The following is a 21,772-nucleotide window of genomic DNA, read 5'->3' as shown; positions in this document are numbered from 1 at the left end:
GCCGACCGGCTGCACTTCCCCTGTTTACTTCCTCTAAACAGAATCACACCCGACCGTCCTCCGTCAGTCAGTGTGAGCGCTGGACGCAGGAGACACGCAATGAAGAGACGGGAGTCCCTTTAAGCTTCAGACTCAGAGATCACGCAAGTACGACATGATTTTATTTTTTTTTTATTATACTTCATCTGACCTTAGAATAAACCGGATAATCTGCTGAAATCAAACATAGAAGCGAAACCTTTTAGATCTGTTGGTTGTCATTTCTGTACAACATCCCGAGTTATTACTGTAACTGAAAGAGGCAGCATGCTGCATTTGCATTTTTTTAGATTGTGATAACACAGTGGCTTATTTCTTAAATTATAACATAGGTTTTGGTGAGCAGGGAGATCCCTGTTTAAAAAAAACATGTTTTGCACATATCTGTGTATGCGCTGGATTCTTATTCACAGCCCGGTGACTATTAATGAGCTTTTTATATTTGCTCCATGGTCAGCTGTTGGTGTTTCACAGATGTAAAATCAGGTCCAAGTTTTCCGAGGGGCTTCCCGGCTTTATTGTGAAACTCCCTTCACTTACTGGGAAAACAGTGCATGAAGCCCCTCCCTGTATGTCTGAACTGAACAGAAGAAATGACATCCTGATGTTTCATTTCAGAACAAGCAGAACCATTCAAGCTTCAAAATGGATTACAAATATAATAATGGCATTGAACTACTTTTGGCTCACATGAATATTGAAGACATCATCAACGCTGCAGAGACTCTGTATCAGCTTGAAGAAGTGGAGGAGGAGGAGGAAGGAGGATTATCATTTGAAGAGGAAGGTCTCTCCCAGGAGGAGATGGATGAGAACGAGGAGACGGGGGACTCTGAGGGGAGCCAGCAGAAGGACTATGATGACAGGGACGGTGGTGTTCGGTACGGGACGGTGACAGACCTCCTGTCCTTTGTTAACCTGATCTCCAACATGCAGGCATCAGCCCTGCAGCACCTGCCTGAGGAGATGGGAGTCCTGCTGAACAAGGTAAATAAACATCTCTGTTACAAGATAAATATGTATAAAGAATAGGATCAACCTTCAAAAACATCATTTTAGAAGCATGTTTTCATTTTTTTAATGACTTCTATTTGCAGAAGTACATGGCTGTTAAAAAAGGCCGCTACCAGATCAACATGGACGTGCTACTGTTTCCATGGAAATTGACCTACAAGAATCCTGGCCCTGGCCTCGTGCCCAAGGGCTCATTTGGGAAAGTCCACTTGGCTCAGGACACCACCACGAGGAAGAGAATGGCTTGCAAACTGGTAAGTCCTGCTCAGCAACTGCTGGAGTCAAGCCTGCGCTGACTTCTCGAAACTCTTTCACTTCGAGCCAAATTCTCCACATGCCAAGTACCATTTGTTTGCACAGCAACTGCACCTGCGTTTGTACAATCAACACAAAATGGCAACATGTCATTTGCTTGTTTTCCATTGATGGAAAAGAGAACAAAAAAAAGGAAGAAGAAGAACCTGGTCACACTTGCAAAACAACCCAAAGATTAGTGCAAGAAGGGAAATTTAAGAGTAACTTCCTAAAGCTCTTCTGTTTATGACAATACTAAATCCATAATAAATCATTACATAGGCATGTTGTGATTGAAGTCTGAACTGTTCCTGGCACATTTCTACAACACTTCCTGTCCTATTCTTATCTATCAGATAATGCACTCTCGACCTGCAGGAGGTGGGCAGTGTGTTTACTCTTTCCTCCATGGAAAATATTGACAAATGATGGAGTTTCCTACTTAGTCGGTGTTATCATCAGAATGATATGTTGACACAGTGTATAGTACACACTGTTACCAACACACACAGGAGGTTTTACCGGCAAGAGTGCACCTGCTTAGTACTAGGGGAGATTTTCTGCATATCAGCAGACTGAAAATATAGTGTCATCCATCAAACATCATGCAAAGATCATGTAACAAACAATCTTGCCTCAAAACAGCTATCCAGATTCTGTCCAAAGGTTGTTTTTATTTCAGAGTGCCTATCAGCACCCCCTGAAAGCACAAATTATTGTTTTTACATGTCTGTTTGTGTATAGATGAAAATAATAGATATAACGTGATAATTAGGGAGCTTTAGAGGTGCAGCTTGCCAGATTTTTTTTTGTTATTTTTAGACAGAGCCAGGGTAGCTGTTTCCCCTTGCCCCCAGACTTTATACTAGACTAAGCTAAGATTAGATAAGCCAAGTGTCTCCTGGCTTAAGCTTTTTTGCTGCCACTCTCATGTCTTTATGGCAAATGCAACACTACAGCAGCTGCCCAGCTATGAGCATAAAGGCTGAAAACAAGGAGAAACTAGCCAGATTGACCTACCACCTACAGGCACCTTTAAAAAATGTACAGGGGGAACTCACAGTGATACCAAGACCCCAGGAAGTTACTATACTAAGCCAAAAAAAAGGTTCCAACAAATAACCACCAACAAAACCACTAATTCTTGTTTTTACACTTTGTTTTTTGTAGACTAAACAAACATATAGTACAATAATTAGCTGGCTCTAGAGGTGCCAACCAGTCTAAATGTCTCCTATATGTATGGTAAATATAAAGCTAGAGCAGATAGTTAGTTTAGCTTAGCATGGAGAATGGGGGCATGTTTCTCAATTTGTGGAAGTATTCCTTTAAAATAATACAATGTTATTGATTTGTGATTAAGCATCTCATCATAATCTTCATAGATCCCCATGGAGAACTTTAAAGCAGCTGACGTGGAATTTCAGGCCCGGTTTCGCCATGAGAACATCGCTGAGCTCTACGGCGCTCTGCTCTGCGACCAGAGCATCCACCTGTTCATGGAGGCCGGAGAGGGTGGCTCCGTTCTGGAGAAGCTTGACAGCTGTGGGCCCATGAGAGAGTTTGAGATCATCTGGGTGACCAAGCAGGTCCTGCGGGGCCTGGAATACCTGCACTCACACAACGTGATCCACCATGACATCAAACGTAAGAGCAAAAGAAAAAAAATCCTGTTTTACTTGTTAATTGTTGTTGATGGATGCACTGCTATGTACAAAGCAAATAGTTTCAGGAAGTGATGTAATGTTAGTTTTCATGCTCTGCGTCATAGTGAAGCCACAGATGGATAGAGTTCATATGAATACCTGTAGAGAGTGTCTTCAGTGCCGAGCAGAAAAGAGGTGAATCAGTACAGACAACCACAAACCAGACAGATTACAGAAATCAGACAATCTTACACACTAGGTTTGATTTTGAAGTATTCAGAGGTATTGCAGCCAGGTCACACTGACAAAGAATGCGGTAGCTAATGACTTTAATTACAAGAAAACATGCAAATTACAACGGGTGGGGCTCATATGTGGTTTGATGTGAGGTAGTTTCACATTGGTTGAACCACAGTGTCGGTTCTGGGATCAAAGCATTCTCCAGAATCATCTGTTAGCCTCATAGCCTGAAGGCTGTTTGGTGCCTGGAAATTCCAGCCCTCTTCTCATGCTCTCTCAGGGTTAAGTGCAGGGTCCAGAGAGACAAGTGACTTATGACAATGGCCAGCCTGGCCCTCTGACATGTTGCTGTGGTTCCCAGTGTTTCCTGCCTGCGATCAAAATATGCAATTAAACCTCGGTGTGGTTTTTAAGTGCAAGGATGAGACTTTTCACGAAAGGCTTGCCCTCAAATTATCTGTCAAATTCCTTTACTAAAAGCATGTGGCATGCTTGACTACTTCTTGGGAGGCTTTAGTGGACTTTTCCCAGTTAACACCAGTGCAAAGCCAGTTTAGTATGTCTGAAAAGTTACTAGCTATTACCTAAAATGACAACCTGCACAGAAAAGCGAGTATTACACTACAACATGTGTGATCTAACTGTTATTTTCTCTGTTTTCTGCAGCCAGCAACATTGTCCTGATGTCAGATAAAGCAGTGCTGGTGGACTTTGGTCTCACAGTGCAGATGACAGAGGACATATACATTCCCAGAGACCTGAGAGGAACAGAGGTAAGAAAAAAAGCCAAAGAGTCTTACAGGCTTTAACTGTAAACCTGTAATGAATGCACACACCCAGCATGCCTTCTGTTTTTTTAAATTGCTTAGTTCAATCAATACTTGTTTTTCTATATCTGATATTTTTACTAGAAAGGCGAGCACTCTTCTTGAGTCGTGACTCAGACTAGACTTTCCCCCAGGGATCAAAAAAATTAATCTTAAGACTTGTCAGCACTCGTCCAAAATGATTATAGAAAGTCAGTGATTGGCAAGCGTTATTGCAGCGCAGTCAGTGCACTCATTGACTTCACTGAAGCCAAAAATAGTCTGCTTATGCTCAGGGTTCTCGGTGTGGATGTAAGCAGCACTTGGGAAAATTTGAGGATTAATTCAAGAGATTTCTCACGAGCCTTTTCTACCATCATGATGTCTCTCTTGTTTTCCCATGTTTTGACCTACTGGTGTGTCTATATAGGTCTTAGTGAATGCACCCTGGGCCTCTCATGGCTTGGCTTGTGGAAAGTCCCAGGGTAGACACCCAGGAGTAATAAGAGTGACAGAGCTTGTGAATACACCAAGCTGCCCAGGCTTACATTAACATGAGAGAGCAAGCTGGAATTTCCAGCAGAGAAAGAGATGAACTCTGGTAGTGTGTTTACTCTTTACACTCCAAAGGGCAATTCACTTCTGCAGTGGCCTTACCTTGACACACACACACGCACACAGCGTGGGTCTACAAAGGTTCGCTGTTTTGTCAAAACCCTTTTACTGGATGAGGTTGCTTCCTATTTATTATGTTTTTGAGCACTGACACCTTTATTTTAATGTGAAGTCAAAATAAAACGGAACAACTGTCACACCTCATCCTGCCATTATTCTCTGCAGCCCTATTATATCGAATTCATGTTATGTTACTCTTTTTTCCTTTAGATGTACATGAGTCCAGAGGTGGTCCTGTGTCGAGGACATAACACCAAGACGGACATCTACAGCCTGGGCACCACCATCATTCACATGCAGACTGGTAGCCCTCCATGGGTCCGGAGATACCCACGCACTGCCTACCCATCTTACCTCTACATTGTAAGTACTGTGCATTTTGTCTGGTGTTCGACCATTTTGGTCCAGATTGAAATATCGCTTACTAAATAACCTACTGACTTGGGTGATCCTTTGATGTTTCCCTTTATCGCCAACCTTTTTAATGGTTGATGTTTTTAGAGAAATGCCTCAACAATGAAATCAGTGTTGCTCTGTGTCTGCAGGGCAACTATTTGCAAAAATGTCAATGTCCCACTAAAGTTACTACTGGATTAATAACACTTGAGCAATAAAAAACTTAATTTCTCATCTGATAACTAGAACTTTACAAGGATGCACTATCAACACAGAGGGTGTTTGAGGTTCTTTGAAGTCTTATCGCGCATGAGCTGAACGACATTACACTCATCTGTAAAAATGTGACACTCTTCTTTTCCATGACCTTATTTAGGTCTTCCACTGTCTAGATTGTCATGAGATAAACGTCAGTCTCAACGTGACTGATCGCACTGTGTGCCCTATGGCCTGTTTTGTCACTTCATCTTTTTTTACATTTTCCATGACATGGGTTCTTTGCTTTTAACAAGTCCTGTTTCTGTTTTTGAAATGGTTATCAGTCCTTTACTCACTTCCTCGTGAAACTGTTGTCACAGAGAACCAATGTTGCATGTTGCAGTTCACTTTTACGAGCTGAGCGTTGCAAGATTTCCTTGTTCCTTTTTATCAAAACCAACCCTGTTTTACAATAATGATACTCAACAAAGAAAACTGGGTCACAGCTGGTTGGGCAGTTCTACGTGGCCTACGTGGTTGTTTTTGTCTATGTAACTATTGTTTTCATGCTGCAGTTTTCTAAGGCAATTTTTTTCTCTATCCCAACAGATCCACAAGCAGGCCCCCCCTCTGGAGGACATAGAGGAGGATTGCAGCCTAGCCATGCGCTCCTTCCTGGAGCGAGCCCTGGAGAGAAACCCTGCTCTCCGGAGCTCTGCATCCGAGCTGCTGAAGGACGAGGCCATCAATCCGCCTAGGGAGGATCAGCCGCGCTGCTGGAGCCTTGACTCAGCCCTGGAGGAGGTTACCCACACCATGCTACGGCAGCAGAGCCAGCACCATGACACCACACAGGGTAAGGACATAGACGTTAAAGTCAATTTGGTTCCAGTAATTATAAAAAAGAAAGTTTCCCTGTTTAATCATGTACTCTTTTGTCTTTTCTGCAGAATCTTCTCTGTACTCTGAGGACTCTGGCCACATGAGGAGGAAGGGCTCCTTGTACATTGACCTGGGGGCCTTGTCAGGTTACTGTAAACTAGTGACAGGCCCTCCTACTTCAGAATATGGCTAGCACCAAACCACAGCTCACCATTTCATGTGGCTGAACTTTAGTTGCCAACTCATAATTTACTTGTTAGGCTTCAAACAGGTGGACAGTTGTAGGCGGCATTGGTGAACTGTTTACAAGAATCAAGATGTAATGAGTGGAATTAGTTCAGGCTTGATGCTGAAATGAACTGATGTGACTCAGCAACACTGCAGGACAGTGGCTGGTAGAGATGCATTGTATATCAATGAGCATTAACTGTTAGGGTTTGGTATAATTTTCCAGAGCCCCCTATGGGATTCTTGTACATGCTATAATCCAGTGTGGTAATCAATACAGTAATCAAATGTATGCCGTTTTTCTTTCTCATGAAATGATGTGTAATAGTCAAACGAAATTATTTTATCACTAAATATAAGTAAGCTATCTGTAAATGTATGTGTGCACCATGCAAACATGTATGATATGTAGTTCTTTATGAACTTCCTCTTGTTAATTCCTGTGGAATGTAAATAGCACCATAATGCTATGTAGATGACGCTTCTGTTGAATGCATGTGATATCTGATTTGTGTTTTTTGTACATCCTGTGAGATGAGGCCTCATGTGCTTTTTACTGAATTTGTTACTTCTGTTTTCTTTAGTATTGAGCAGAGAAACTACCCAAAGTTTCAAATGTAATAAAAAAAATTGCAATAAAATGAAAAACCCATTCTGTGTGATATATTTTACTCCTACTTCAAATAGTTAAACAGATTATTCATTTTGGATTTTCCACTTCACAACTAAGAGAGATTCATTTGACATTAAAGCTGTCATCATGTCTGTATGTTTCACATTCTGTCTCCTCAGTGTTTTCCTTTTCTAACTCAGCGTCCTGACGTGCTGTACAGACATGCTGACATGCTTTCTCTAAGTAACAAGAGCTTTTTGGTTTGATCCTCTCATAATTTCCAGCTGTAACTGTGAAAAGATTTGATAGTTGATACAGAAATGAATTGATCACTTTAGTGGAAAGAATATAATGACTTTTGTCTGTTGGTTAGGGAACATGGTTCCACTGTAGCAAGAGTGGGCGGGGGACACTTGAGTTCCCCTCTGTATCTCTTTACTATTAAAGTGCATAAAGATATCAGACCCAGCCTGCTGGAAAGTGCTCTGCACTTACCACCCCCACAAAGGCTGTCAGTCTCATGCTATGACAATTTATTTTAAAACAGGAGTCTACAGCGATGCTATCTGCTTTGTCGGGCTGTACTATAGCACAATGGTGCTGTAAGCTAAATTCTAATGTCAGCATGCTAAATTCTCATAATAATATGCTCAAACCATTTTTAGCAGGTACAACAGAACAAAACCACAAATGTAAACTTCATAGCAGTGCTGGAAGAGAAGTCAGAGGATCACCAAAGATCCAAGGGGATCATAAATGTCTGTACTAAATTTTATGGTAATGCATTAAATGCTTATTGGGATATAGCCTAGAGTCACTGCTCCTGTGAGTAAAGAGACATCAGAAACCTTTTAACAGTTTTTTGTTGTTTCACTTTCACATCACTTTTGAATTTCCAGGTCTTTGCCAGTGGTGGAAACTACATTTATTATACTGAAGCACTTTTACTTTTATAAAGTACTTAGTTTAGTTTAGTACTTTATAGTTAATATAACTACATTTATTTGACAGATATAGCCATTTTGCTTATTCTGCTCATAAATGTCCTCAAACTGAAACATATTATCATCTTCTAAAATGTCTGAATAATTCAGTGAAAAGAACTCACACTTATCATGTTTTTTATTGTGGAATTAATCCTTAAAGTTTGTTTTCTCATAACGAGCGAAGAAAAGTATGTAATAGGAATATTTTAACCAATTTTAGCCTGCCTTATAAGTACTTTTACTTTTGTTGTTTTAATTTGTCTGATAATAATTTTGTGCTTGTACATGAGTGAGATTTCCAGTGCAGATATTTTACTTGTAATGGAATACTTTTACATTGTTCTATTTGTATTTTTACTTCATGAATCTGAACATTAGCTTGTACCACATCAGGCATCCAAAATATTTTTTGTATTTTTAGTTGCTACAATAGCAACAGAATACATAAGTTCAAGATAACTAGTGATTACTAATTACCCTGCATAAATCAAAACTGCATGACTGATTAGCAGGAAAGAGTAAGAAAGTTGTAAGAAAGCCCCAATGAAATATTTCATTGGAAACCTCTTAATGTGGTCCTTTCTGGATTCCCCAGCTAGCAGGCTGATCACATAGATGAGACACGAATCAAGTTTTAATGAAGCCCTCTGCTACATTGCTTTTCATTGTTCATATTTAGTCATTGGCAGTTATCTACTACTGTTTTTGCATCAGGGAAACCCAAGGGACTGTAAAGTGTTTTTCTTCTATCTGTGCTCAGGCCTACTCTTCCTCTTTCTAATAGCGTCACATGCGAGTGGGTGTCAAGTTCTGCTGTGTAGGGGCTTGCCTCAAAGTGCCTGATGTGGGGTGACATTTACAGAGACATTCAATAGTTTCCTCAATGAACATGAAGACAAACATTACCATCTGGTGGTAGCAGTAGATATAACACTATTGGAAGTACTTTGTGCAGTTAAGTGAATGAACTATTCACTATAGAATGAACTATAGAATGATTCAGTGATACTCCTTCACAGATAAAAATAGGCACATTTTCATCAGATTATAAATCCTGTTGTAGACCTATGGCATAGGTTTTAATTCATAATTTAATGTCTGACGGCATCCCTGGAACACTACATGGATGTATAATACATTATCTTTATTTATATTTGCCATAGTGAGTCTGTTTACATTTATGTTATGCCACTGTGATGCAAGATTGTGGTAAAGTTCTTGTTTTTAAGATGAAATTTTTTTGTTATTTCTTTTGCAAAACAACACCTACATTGGTTAGTGAAGCCTGTAAAAGGCAGAATGGGTGGGAAAAAAACAGCCATTCTGATAGATACACATCTCTCCAAGATATTAAAAGAAACTGCAATGGCCAGGAATCCAACCTGGGTCAACTGCTTAGAAGGCAGCTATGCTCGACACTATACCACCATTGCTAGAGCCAAACAACCAGGCTGCCAACTCAGCACTCTACATCAGTTTGAGAATTTTGGAAAGAGGGGAGGGAGTGTGAAAAAAGAGGGAGGAGCAAGATGAGGAAGAGAGGGACTGAAAAGGTGAAGAGAAGTAGTTTAATATATCTATAACTAATAGCCTCAGTGTTGAATATAATAACTATTTAAAAGGTTTTGGAATATCAATCTAGATTTATTGTTGTCAGCATAATTTAAACCTGTGTGGGGTGACTCCAATGGATGTACACTCCATTACATTAAGCACTGAAGGAAAACCCCTTTCTTACAGCCAAGTAGCAACACTCAAGCCCAATGACTGCCAGACTGACAGAGGGGCTGGGTTGAAACAGGCTGCCGGACAACCAAACAGCGCCGGTCCTGGCCACATTTGCGCCCTGGGTTTTTTTCTTTTTCGGGCGCTCGTGCGCCACCCACGGAGACTGCGCCCATAGCTAAGACCGGCCCTGCAACCAAAGGTACTGTACATGCCCAATGACTGCCAGATTGACGGAGGCACTGGTGGGAAATGGGCTGCTGGACAACCAAAGGTACTGTACATGCCCAATGACTGGATGAATGGAGAATTAGAGATGTACTCTCAAAGTACATTAGAAGTGCCTCACATTCTGACAAACTCATGTTGGTGGATAGACTTTAAACCCCAAGATAACACCACAAATACTATATGCCCAGATTTAGCTAAAGAGAATGTTTTTATTCATGCAGGTGTTGTGGTGTGGTTGTGTTATTGGACCCAAAAATGCAGAGGAGCGCTAGGGCGCTGGAGGACACAGGCTTCAACAGAGACACATGGAAAGTCGGATGGACGTGCATCGAGTCAGGCAATTTCAGTCTCACTGGTGTTCGATCAGCAACCATCTTGTTATCCTTCAGATCGTTCACGTATCGCATATTTAATTAATTTACTTAGAGGGAGAGCAGGTCAGTGGGCTACGGCCTTGTGAGGGAGGGAGGATCAAGTGTCCTTGAGTCATATGATGCCTTCTTCTTCGAGCTACGCAGAGTTTTTGATCATCCCATTCAGGGTCGGGAGGCTGAGAAACGTTTGTTGTCCCTACGTCAGGGTTCCTCTTCAGTTGAACCTCCATTGATTTCCGCATCCTAGCTGCAGAGAGTGGGTGGGACAACAGGGCGCTACAAGCAGTTTTCGTTAAGGGGCTCTCAGATGTAATTAAAGATGAACTAGCTACTCACGACGAACCCAATTCTGTTGACCCCCCAATCTCAGTCCCATTTCAGCTCCCCAGCCAGCCTCCCTAGCACTCATGGAGCCTCTTCTGGCTCAGTGGAGGGGCCCATGCAGGTTGGGCGGGCTCGTTTGATGCCTGGAGACTGTCAGCGAATGGATGCAAGCCAGACTCTGCCGCTACTGTGGCCAGACGGGACACTTTATTGCCTCCTGCCCCCAGATGCCAAAAGGCCGGGCTCATCAGTAAGGGAGAGCACCCTGGTGAGCCAGACCACCTCAATCCTGCTCTCCTCCTCGAGTAAGTGTGTCAGTTTCCCTTACCTGTGCAGGTGTTACACTCCCATTTCAAGCCCTAGTGGATTCTGGAGCCGATGACAATTTCATTGATCTTGAACTAGCTAATCAGTTGCAAATCCCTGTCGAGCCACTTATCAAACCCCAGAATGCTAACGCTCTAGATGGCAGACTCATAGCCACTGTGACTCACCGCACAGAGCCTATGTTGTTAGTGATTTCTGGCAACCACCATGAGAAGATCCAGCTGCATGTTCTGCCCTCTCCCATCTCTCCAGTGGTTTTAGGCCCCATATTGATTGGCAGACTTCTTCCATCACCAATTGGAGTGTACACTGTCACTCCTACTGTCTCCTACCAGTCCCCTACTGTCTCCTACCCCCCCACCCCCTCCTGATGTATCCAATGTTCCCTCTAATTATCCTGACCTGGCAGCGGTCTTCAGTAAAGATCTGGCATTGTCCCCCCCCCCCAAAAGGGGGACAAAACACTTTGTCCTTGCATCGATTTCCGAGGATTAAATGACATCACCGTTAAAAACAACACATTTTGTAATCTATGTGTCATCACAGACTTTCTCACTGTGAACTCTCAGAGAGTCACTGTGAAGTTGTGGCCTCAGCTCTGAAGTCCAACCCCTCCCACCTGACAGAGCTGGACCTGAGATTCAACGACCTGAAGGATTCAGGAGTGAAGAAGCTGTGTGCTGGACTGGAGAGTCCAAACTGTAAACTGGAGAATCTAAGGTCAGTTCACTGACTGTTCATGCTGTTTTTTTTGTAAATATTCAATTTAAATCTTTGACTGATGTTTTATATTTTTTGGCTGAATGAATTTCCAAATGGTTGAATAATTGTTGGAGTCACAGAAAGTGCAGAAATCAAATGTTTGACAGTTTGTGAGCTTCCACAGACTCACATTGTGGTCCATCAGTCAGTGAAGATGACGTCAGTGCTGATGAGGCTGTAGAGTGTGTGACGGATAAGAATGAGGTTGTTGAAGATCTGATGATAGCAGATAAAAACAGGCTGCAGAGAGTTTGAGCTTCTGTGGAAACAGAGAAAGAGACAGGTTAGAGAAAGTCAAGAAAGACGTGAACGCAAAGTTCAATAAAGATGAAGTGAAGAACTGTGATGATCTTCATGATATCAGAAGCTGATATGGCTGCTACAGACAACCCTCACAGCTGCTGTGGTGTGGTGTGCATTAAACCAGAGCTCAGAGTAATAAACAGCAGCCTAACACAGGCCAAAACGTCACAACACAACAGGATTCAAGGATCCAAGGAGTCAAAAAGAAGCTGTGGTAACATGGTTCCCATGAGTCCTTGAGATCCTTGAAAGTTTGTGAATTTGACAGTTTGTCCTTGTTGAGCTGCAGTGGAGGAATAGTAACTCAAAGAGTGAATTTGGTCCTCAAGAGGTGGAATGATGACTGCCACCAATAACTCTTTGAATGTACATGTGGCTGCTGTTTGAAGACACACTTGAACAAATGTAGACCTCTCCTTTGAATGACATTTACCCACTAAGACACCAAACACAGTCAGAAGGTCATGGAATAAATAATAAACTGTTTTTAGTCCAACATGTCTGATTTGATTTGATCCTCTAAGTCCAGACTTGACTGAGATCAGCAGCATGTTATTAATCTGTGTCGACATGAATGTTGTCTGAATGTTGTGCTGACGTTTGGATGATGTCTGTAGAAGGCTGACATTATGATGATCCACAATAACACAATGACAAAGTCACTCTACTCATTTTAGAGAAAAGCTCATTGATTAGGACATAGTAATGTTGAGCTGCACATTTCAAACCTGAACACATCTGATTGGATTATAAATGGATTTTTATCAACATCATTTATTCTTTATTCAGATTGATGGAATGCAGGTTGTCAGAGATCAGCTGTGCTTCTCTGGCCTCAGCTCTGAAGTCCAACCCCTCCCATCTGACAGAGCTGGAGCTGAGCTACAACGACCTGAAGGATTCAGGAGTGAAGCTGCTGTGTGATTTTCTGGAGAGTCCAAACTGTAAACTGAAGACTCTGAGGTCAGACACCATTTTTTCCTTCTGTGCTGAGATTAATATGATGTGAAAGTTGTGTTGACACTAAACTGCAGACATCAGGCTGATATTATACTGATCCACACTGAGTATCTGAATGCTAAAGTCTATTTTCTTCTTCTGTGGTTTTAGTCTAGATTGGATAATTCACTCTGAACCTTTTCAACTTTTTATCTTATATTTCACATCATGTTTCTGTTTAAATAAATGAGAATAAAAATACATAAACACTAGGGGTGCAACAAAGAATCATGAAACACTGGACATGATGGTATACTGTCCGTTGTGCCAATGGATGGTACTAATGCCTTAAATACACCTGAAATTGAAGCTCATCCACCATCCTTCAGGTCTGGCGTTTGGAACTACTTTGGTTTTCGTATTAAGTATGACCCTGAAATTTAAGTTAAAAACTGAACTTTTGAGTTGAAACAAATGTTGGTCAATAAACTACAAGTTAAAAAAGGCATGGAAAAATATTGAATCGTGACACTAAAGTATCGAACCGAACGTATCGTTGCACCTCTAATAAAAACAATAAATCAATCAATAATCTCTATTTCAACTGTCAGACAATAACAAATATATTCAGTATTTCATTTTTAACATTTTGATGAAGTTATATGATGCTGATCTTCTAAACCTTCTTCAGCTCTGAACAGATTATTAAACATTGAATGATTTCAAGCAGGAACATTGTCTTCTAAACTTACATCATTTATTCTTTATTCAGATTGATAAACTGCGGGTTGTCAGAGATCAGCTGTGCTTTTCTGGCCTCAGCTCTGAAGTCCAACCCCTCCCATCTGACAAAGCTGGAGCTGGGTTGGAACGACCTGAAGAATTCAGAAGTGAAGCCTCTGTCTGATCTTGTGGAGTTTCCACACTGCAGTCTGCAGACTCTGAGGTCAGTAGAGGGTTGCAGTCAGTCCATGTTGGTCTCAGCAGTATTGTACTAAACACATTTAGTATCAAAGCACAGATCCAGTATTTCCTGTAAACCTCCGACCTTCTCAGCGGCTGCTTTCCTCAGTGAAGCTGTGAGAGGAGAACGGTGACAGGCTTCTAGATTGGACAGAAAGACAGAGAGAGAGAGAACAGTCAGCCAATCAGATGAGCCAGAAGCTCGTTGTGATCATGTGTTTTTGGTTGATGTGAAGACGACTGTTGTTGTTGTGTTCATGTCTACAGGAAATAAAGCTGATTCCAGCTGACAGCATTCCAAGATGTACAGAGACAGTGGTCCTCATTCATCAGATCTGATCTCAAAGTGTTTGTTCTCTCATTCCAACACTAAAGAACTGATCAGTTCATCTTTGTCACAGCTCTCAGATCAGTCTGACTGAAGCCTGCAAAGAAGCATCATTACATTTAGTGAGCATGTGGTCTTTGTACAGAGCAGAACCTCTGCTGAAGTCCAGGACCCACAGCTGAAAATGAAAGTGAGCAGTGAATGTCTCTCTGTTTCTGCACTGATGATGCGTTCAGGGACTGTCAGCACTTTATTTCCACTGTGTACTTGAGTGAAATGTGCAGAGTCAACAGACTTGATGCAGGTCTGTGAGCTTCACTCCAACACGTTAACATGAGAGCTGACAGGAAGCTGGCTACGCTACACAGCCGCTCCACTTGTGTCTGAACAGGACTGAAGTCCTGCTGGTCTTTATACTGGATGTGCTGCATCACTGACTGACAGCTGATGAAGGGAGTCTCTGGAAACACTGATTCATGACTTCTGTTGTCTGTCTGCTTCTCTCATCAGCTGGAAGTCATCTCTGTCAGTGTGAGTGGTGAGAAAGGTGTTTGTGTTGAGAGAGGATCAGCTGAGTCCTGATGATCCAGAGAGGTTGAAGCAGCAGCATCAGCTCTGACTGGGCCATGTTACTGGGAGGTGGAGTGGAGAGGAGAGCTTCATCCAGCAGAGACTGACGGAGGAATCACAACAAGTGGAGATGACTGTCAGCGCTGCAGTCTGAACTCCTCCAGGACTCTGAGGTGTGCAGGTAACACCATGGCTGACCCCCCTCCCACCCTGGACACAAACCTTTTGAGACCCTCTCCTCCGGCAGGAGGCTGTGATCCATCAGGACCAAAACTTCACACCACAAGAACAGTTTTTTCTCCACTGCAGCTGGACTCATCACCGAGACCCGAAGCCCGGGCCCCCCTCTGACACTGACTCTCTCACACTGTTGTGTGTTGGAGTCTCAGCTGATTGTTGATGCAGCAGCACCACCTGCTGTCCAAACCAACAAACTGGCAGCTGAAGTCAGAAGGTGAAGGTGCTATCTGCTGTTTCCTGTTTGAGTCAAAGTACACAAGTATTAATACCTAAAGTACTCAAAGTACAGTAGTCACTCTGCAGATGTCAGCAGTATTTCAGTGCTGTCGTTGATTCAGGTGGGGGGAGATCATTGAAATACTTCACATATTCTTGGGTTGTGTAATCTGTGAAAATGAAAAGAATACATGTTTTAATAAAAAATAAAACAGAGTGCGGAAAACAAAACCATGACATGACATCATTCTACTTTCACTTGTCACTCTAAATATCTTCCATATCTATACCCAGATGCAGGGTTAGTCATTGTAAATCAGTCTGTATACATTTACAGTCAGTGTTAGCTTGAAAAAGTAATCTGATTACTCCTTCAAAAAGTAACTTACTTACATTACTGATTACTTGATTTTAAAAGTAACTACGTTAGATTACAAGTTACTTTATTAGTTACATTCAGCAGCCGCCGCCTCAACATAAAAATGACAACCGGTTTTGCCAATACTCACTTTACTGGAAGTATTTTTAACAGTAACGTCAACAATGTATCTCCTGACATTTTAAGTTGAACTTAAAAACTATTTCCTGAAAAGAATACATGTTTTTATAAAAAATAAAACAAAGACAGTCTTTCTTGACTTCACTTCACATAAATACTTATTCTAATAAAACATGAATAAAGACAGTATTTTCTGACCTGACATATTTAACTGTTAACACTGTAATGGTAAAACTTACTCTTCATACTGGTGGGGACCTCCTGCATTAGTCGCAGCTCTCTGCTTCGCACCACCTGGTGGGACTTTCTCTGTAAGTTTCACTGTGCCGTGCTGCGACTCCAAATGTTTCTTCAAAATTTGACGTTGTGTTTTTCTAAGCTGCATAACTCTTTGTCGCCGGGAACAGAGTGTCCAACCAACCTTAATATTGTCATCTTTAGCTGACACAAACTCAAAACAGTGACTGTATTTCCAGCTAGAAAACGCGCATCTCTCTCCTCCCTCCGTTGTTGCTTACGTTTGTGTCGCTGGCTGCTTGGTGTGTATCACACGCGAGTTGTCCTCATGCTACTTGCCGCGTACGTGACGTCGCCCCCCGAGACTCAAGAAGAAAGCAAATATATCTTTTTACTGAGGAAAATTACAAAAACAGTAACGCACAGTGACTTGGATGAGTAACTGTAATCTGATTACTGGTTTGGAGTCATCAGAAAACAATAATTATCACAACCTGACATCATATCAACACAAATCTACACCGTTAGCACTCACGTTACCTAGCGATCTTTTTAAAGTCGGTTTACGCTGTTCACAACGATACAAACAGCACCACGGTGAGTTCAAACATTAGGAAACATTCCTGTAGCTCCGACTGGTTTAAGAAAAGTGTCTCGATGAAAGGCGTTTTCACACAACAAGCTACATCGACACACTAACAACGAGGCCGAGCGTCTTAGCATGTAGGAGCCACGATCACCAGAGTTTCTCTCAGAGGGCTCACGCGGTGAAATGGCTCCTCTTATCCACCATACGCACAATACTCGCTCCTAACAAGCCAGAGACTTATTAGACAGAGCTTTGAGCTGATAAATCGTGAGTTTTCAACCTCTGTGTTGTCTTTCTTACCCATGTTCGTCAGCTCACTCACCAATGGGCGGCTCTCTAGTCAGCGTGTCGGGTCAAAGCGCGCTCGCACTCGTGACCGTGACAATGAGTAAAGGCTGATGCGCCACCTTGTGCTGGGGGCATGGTGAACACTTTCAAATGACATAAATGGGTTTAGTACCCATGTGGGTCACAAAAGAAACACAATAAAAGAAGCTCAAACTGTGACGACGTGACATGTAAGAAGTGCACAGATATGACTGACTACAGAGGAGGTGATATTAAAGGGTCAGTTCACCTGAAACACAGTAAAAAGTGAAAATCAGCAGAGACTTTTGAGACGTTTGTGCTGTTAGTTACGTGGATAACGACGCCTCCTAGAGGTTAAAGGACGCAACTGTCAGCGCTCACAGGGCCAGATGTGCAGTGTGAGTTAAATAAATGTGAATTAAAATAGCTGTACTGATAATAATCATAATCAACAACGTGACACCAGAAACACAAAATGTTTCATTTCATTTTTAAAAATACAAGAAAAACATTTAAAAATTGTTTTTCCTTCCACAGAGTTCAAATCAAAAAGAGCCTCCGTAGAAGTCGTAGAAAATTGCCATTCGGTTTTTACAGCGTTTATAAAACGTTTTATAAATTCATCCGACAGCTGAAGAAACGGGAACAAATTATTTTGTCTTTTTATGTATCAGGAGACACAGAAACACATTCTGACTTATACAACTATCAAAAACAAAAACTCCAGTATGAAACATTTGGGCAAGTTTGAGAGACACATTTTGATTCTTTGCCGTGAGTTAGAGGAGCTGAATGTGTGTGTGTCTGTGTGTGTGTGTGTTAGTCTTCCCACACACACACACACACACACACACACACACACACACACACACACACACACACACAGAAAGGAGGAGCAACACTGATCATGTGATCCAGCTGCAGAAGAACAGGGAGGGATCCTGAAAAGTGTTTCAAGGCTTTGGCGCGTGCTTGCGCCGTCAGTGGGCATGACTCACACTGAAGGCATTTCCTGCATTTGTTTTTCTTTTTTCTCTGGGAAGACCTGGGAAAAGGCGTGTGTGTCTCAGTTTCAGTTTCTTGTGTCCTGAGCTCACAGTCAGTGTTAATGTTTAACTTCTCAGACTGACTGAAGTCCACAAGATGAATGTTGGTGTGGAGGAAGAGGAGGACAGAGCAGAGTCTCCAGGATCCAGCTGTCTGTCTATGAAGAGTGACCGGTCCAAAGGTCGTCCTCCAGGCTTCAGTGATGAACCTGAACCCTCAGACACAAAGTAAGAGAACTGATACTAACTCATTTATTTGACTCATTTTCAGTTCCCTCTGTTGATTTTTGTGTTTGTGTTAAATTTTCTACCAAAATGAATTTACTGAGTAAAATTGAACAAACTCACAAAAACAAATCCTTTGTGTCGTCTTCCTCTGAGTACAACCCTGTTTCCAAAAAAGTTTTCCTGCTGTGTAAAATGTGAACAGAAACAAAATGTGATGATGTGAAAACACTGAAACTCTGTTTTTTCTTTGAAACTTTGAAAGCTCCTAATTATGGACAGCAGTTTGTGTCTTTAGAGCTTCCTAAATGACTTTCAGAGAATTTATCAAAGATTCATGTGGTATAAATAAAAACATGTTGGTGTTTGCAGAGTTCAGACCAACAGACGGAGAGCAGAGTCTCCAGGATCCAGCTGTCTGTCTATGAAGAGTAACGAGTCCAAAGGTCTTCCTCTACTCTTCAGTGATGAACCTGAACCCTCAGACACAAAGTAAGAGACTGTTTTTACTGTAAGAAGTATACTGAAAGCTGAATTCAAAGAGAAAAGTAACAACACTTTTACTCTGTGAACATCTGAACTTCTAGATCCAGAACAAGACGTGGACTGCAGACAGCCAGTCAGACCAGCACTGTCCAAAGTAAGACTGTCCATCTTTACAATGTGACCTGCTGCATTTCATCACATTACGTTTATTTAGAGACTTCAAATTTGTGCATTCAACCCAAAAACTGAAGAATCATCAAAGTACATGAACTTCATCAAACAAGCTGAATGGCTTCAAGTGCTGCAGTGTCACGACCCGGCTCTAGAGCCATGACAAACACACAAGGGAGACACGGATTGAAGGCCAAAATGGAAATGATTTATTGTAAAGAACTAAACAACAAACATTTTTACCAAAAACAAACCAAAGAAACGATGGGGTGTGTCAATCAGTCAATCAGTGGTGAAGGTGCATGCATGTATGCATGAATGAAAATGTGTAGATGTGAGATGTTGTGTGCCATAAGAACAAAGAAAACCAAAAACCATGAGGCAGCCTAGAGAGGTGGGTGGAGCCTGCCAGAGAGAGAGAGAGAAAGAGTTAATGGGTGGAGCTTTATACTCTCCCTAACTGAGGCCCAGGGGTTTCCACCAATCAGCTGGGTATTGGAGCACACACTCAATTACCCAGGGAACCGTCACACCCCCCTCCATAAGAACGGGGTCCTGAAAGGATTCCCGTGAAATATATGCAAAATACAAAGTGTACAAATAAGCAAGGAATAGCCAAGGACACACTATACTGTAGCTCTAGACAATGTGCCTGCCACCACATTGTCAGTTCCCTTAACGTCCATGTGACAATAGGGAGTAGAACGAGTACCTGGTCTCCAGGACTAAACGCGCTACGCTCAGTATGGCGATCATACCAGGATTTCCTTTTGTCCTGAGCAGACACAATTTTCTCTTCAGCCAAATTTTTGGGTGGAGGAAGAAAACCTAAACACCCAATCAAATGTTCAAATGGCTGACCAGTCACAGGAATGGGACACAGTGGCACCGGCTTTAATGTCTGGTTTGGCTTCAGCTGGCATGTATGGCATGTTTCAACAAACGCGGACACATCTCTCCCCACCCGAGGCCAAAAGAAATGTCCCAAGACACGACCACATATTCTTTCCACCCCAGCATGTCCAGCTTCACCGTGTGCCACCCCCAACACTGAGCGACGGAGTCCAGTTGGCAAAACCATCTGACAGACAGGAACCCCAATGAACACTTCACTGTGCTGCAACCACTTCCCCACCAGCAGTGAGTCCCGAAGAAAACAACCACAAGCGCCGTCCTGCACCTCACTCCCAGACCGAACCTGCTTCATCAGCCCCTTGAGAGAGGAATCAGCTTGCTGCTTTGCCACCAGATCACTGCGGGATATTGACAGAGGAAAATCAGTTTCACTCTCATTCGGTTCCACATCCACCCGTGGCACCGGTGAGACCACCACAGGCGGAGTTACATCTGCCCACACACGAGCACCTACCAAGTCGTTACCCAGGATAACAGAGATGCCCTGGATCGGCAACGCAGGGCGCACAGCCAACTTAGCCTCCCCCTGAAACAAGTCACAGTCAAGTATCACCTTTGAACGGCTTCAATGCTCAGTTAGTTTGTGAGTTTTCAGGCTGAACATGTGGACAGTTTCTGCTGTGGAGTCAGTGAGGAGCTCGTCCACCATTGTGGATCCAGGACAGCAAACAGTCAGGATGTTGTTGAGCGGTAGCTGGCTGATGTTCAACCAGAACTGGACTTTCTAACATTTACTTCTCTATAATCTAATATTGATGTTTTTGTCGTGATGTGAAATAATCAGCTGATTGACATTTTTTTCTTGTTTTTGTCTCAAACTTTCTTTCTCTTTTAGTGAGTGGTGGTCTGCAGGAGGTTTTAGATGAACATAAGATCAGTCTGAAGAGATGTGAACGTGTGACTGAAGGAATGAAGAAACAGGAAGTGGAACCCTCCTACACGATCTACACTGAGCTCTACATCACAGAGGGACAGAGTAAGAGGTTAATACCCAACATGAGGTGGGGCAGCTTGAGACAGCTTCCAAAGAAGGAGACCCTCCATGACACCCCATCAAATGCCACACATCTTTAAAGCCTTACCTGACCAACAGGAGCACATCAGAGTCGCTCTGACCAACGGCGTCGCTGGCGTTGGAAAAACCTTCTCAGTGCTGAAGTTCACTCTGGACTGGCAGAGGGCTCGGAGAACCAAGATGTCAGTCTGGTGGTTCTCTCTCGTTCAGGGAGCTGAACTTGATCAAAGATGAGCGCAGTCTCTCACACGCTGCTCCATGTTTTCCATCCAACATTACAGAAGGTCACAGCAGAGAAGCTCTGTGTCTGTAAACTTCGGTTCATCTTTGACGGCCTGATAAAAGCAGACTTTCCACTGATTTCAACAACAAAGAGCGTGTGGTCGTGGTCGTCACACAGAAGTCATCAGTCAGCGTGCTGTTGACAAGCCTCATCAAGGGGAATCTGCTTCCTCGGCTCCATCTGGATAACTTCCAGACCTGCGGCAAGCCAATCAGATCCCCCTTCATGTGTTGACAGGGTAACAGAAGTACGAGGCTTCACGGACGCTCAGAAGGAGGAGTACTTCAGGAGAGAGTCATGATGAAGATCTGTCCAGCAGAACATCTCACACATCAAGACCTCCAGGAGCCTCACATCATGTGTCTGATCCCAGTCTTCTGCTGGATCACTGCTACAGTTCTGGACCACATGTTGACCACAGACCAGAGAGGAAGCTGCCCAAGACCCTACTGACTGTACTCACACTTCCTGCTGGTTCAGACAAAGAGAAGAAGAAAAGTTGATGAAGGACAGTCGATCCACAGAACTGACGAGGCTGACAGGAAAGTTCTTCTGAAGCTGGGGAGGCTGGCGTTTGAACAGCTGGAGAAAGGAAACATCAGGTTCACCAAGAAGACCTGGAGCAGTGTGGTCTGGATGTCACAGAGGCCTCGGTGTACTCAGGAGTTTGTACAAAGA

The 21,772-nt window shown here is 42.7% G+C and overlaps 1 protein-coding gene and 1 long non-coding RNA gene across 2 annotated transcripts; both read left to right on the top strand.

Moving 5' to 3' along the window:
• Positions 1-3: 3 nt before the first annotated feature.
• On the top strand, positions 4-7,070 carry map3k8 (mitogen-activated protein kinase kinase kinase 8). The gene is made up of 8 exons (XM_010743171.3): positions 4-147; positions 658-1,026; positions 1,137-1,307; positions 2,733-2,994; positions 3,900-4,006; positions 4,925-5,077; positions 5,918-6,164; positions 6,259-7,070. Exons 2-8 carry the CDS (start codon positions 685-687, stop codon positions 6,381-6,383), a joined length of 1,407 nt encoding a protein of 468 aa, XP_010741473.1. The 5' UTR covers positions 4-147; positions 658-684; the 3' UTR covers positions 6,384-7,070.
• Positions 7,071-18,168: 11,098 nt separating this feature from the next.
• On the top strand, positions 18,169-20,667 carry LOC113744470 (uncharacterized). Its single transcript, XR_003461561.1, has 4 exons — positions 18,169-18,227; positions 18,597-18,716; positions 18,812-18,864; positions 20,632-20,667. It is a non-coding gene; the product is annotated as an uncharacterized LOC113744470 (long non-coding RNA).
• The last annotated feature ends 1,105 nt before the right edge of the window (positions 20,668-21,772 follow it).

Source organism: Larimichthys crocea, chromosome XXIII (assembly GCF_000972845.2).
Source record: "Larimichthys crocea isolate SSNF chromosome XXIII, L_crocea_2.0, whole genome shotgun sequence".
Classification (NCBI taxonomy): domain Eukaryota; kingdom Metazoa; phylum Chordata; class Actinopteri; family Sciaenidae; genus Larimichthys; species Larimichthys crocea.
This window is presented reverse-complemented; position numbering and strand designations above follow the sequence as displayed.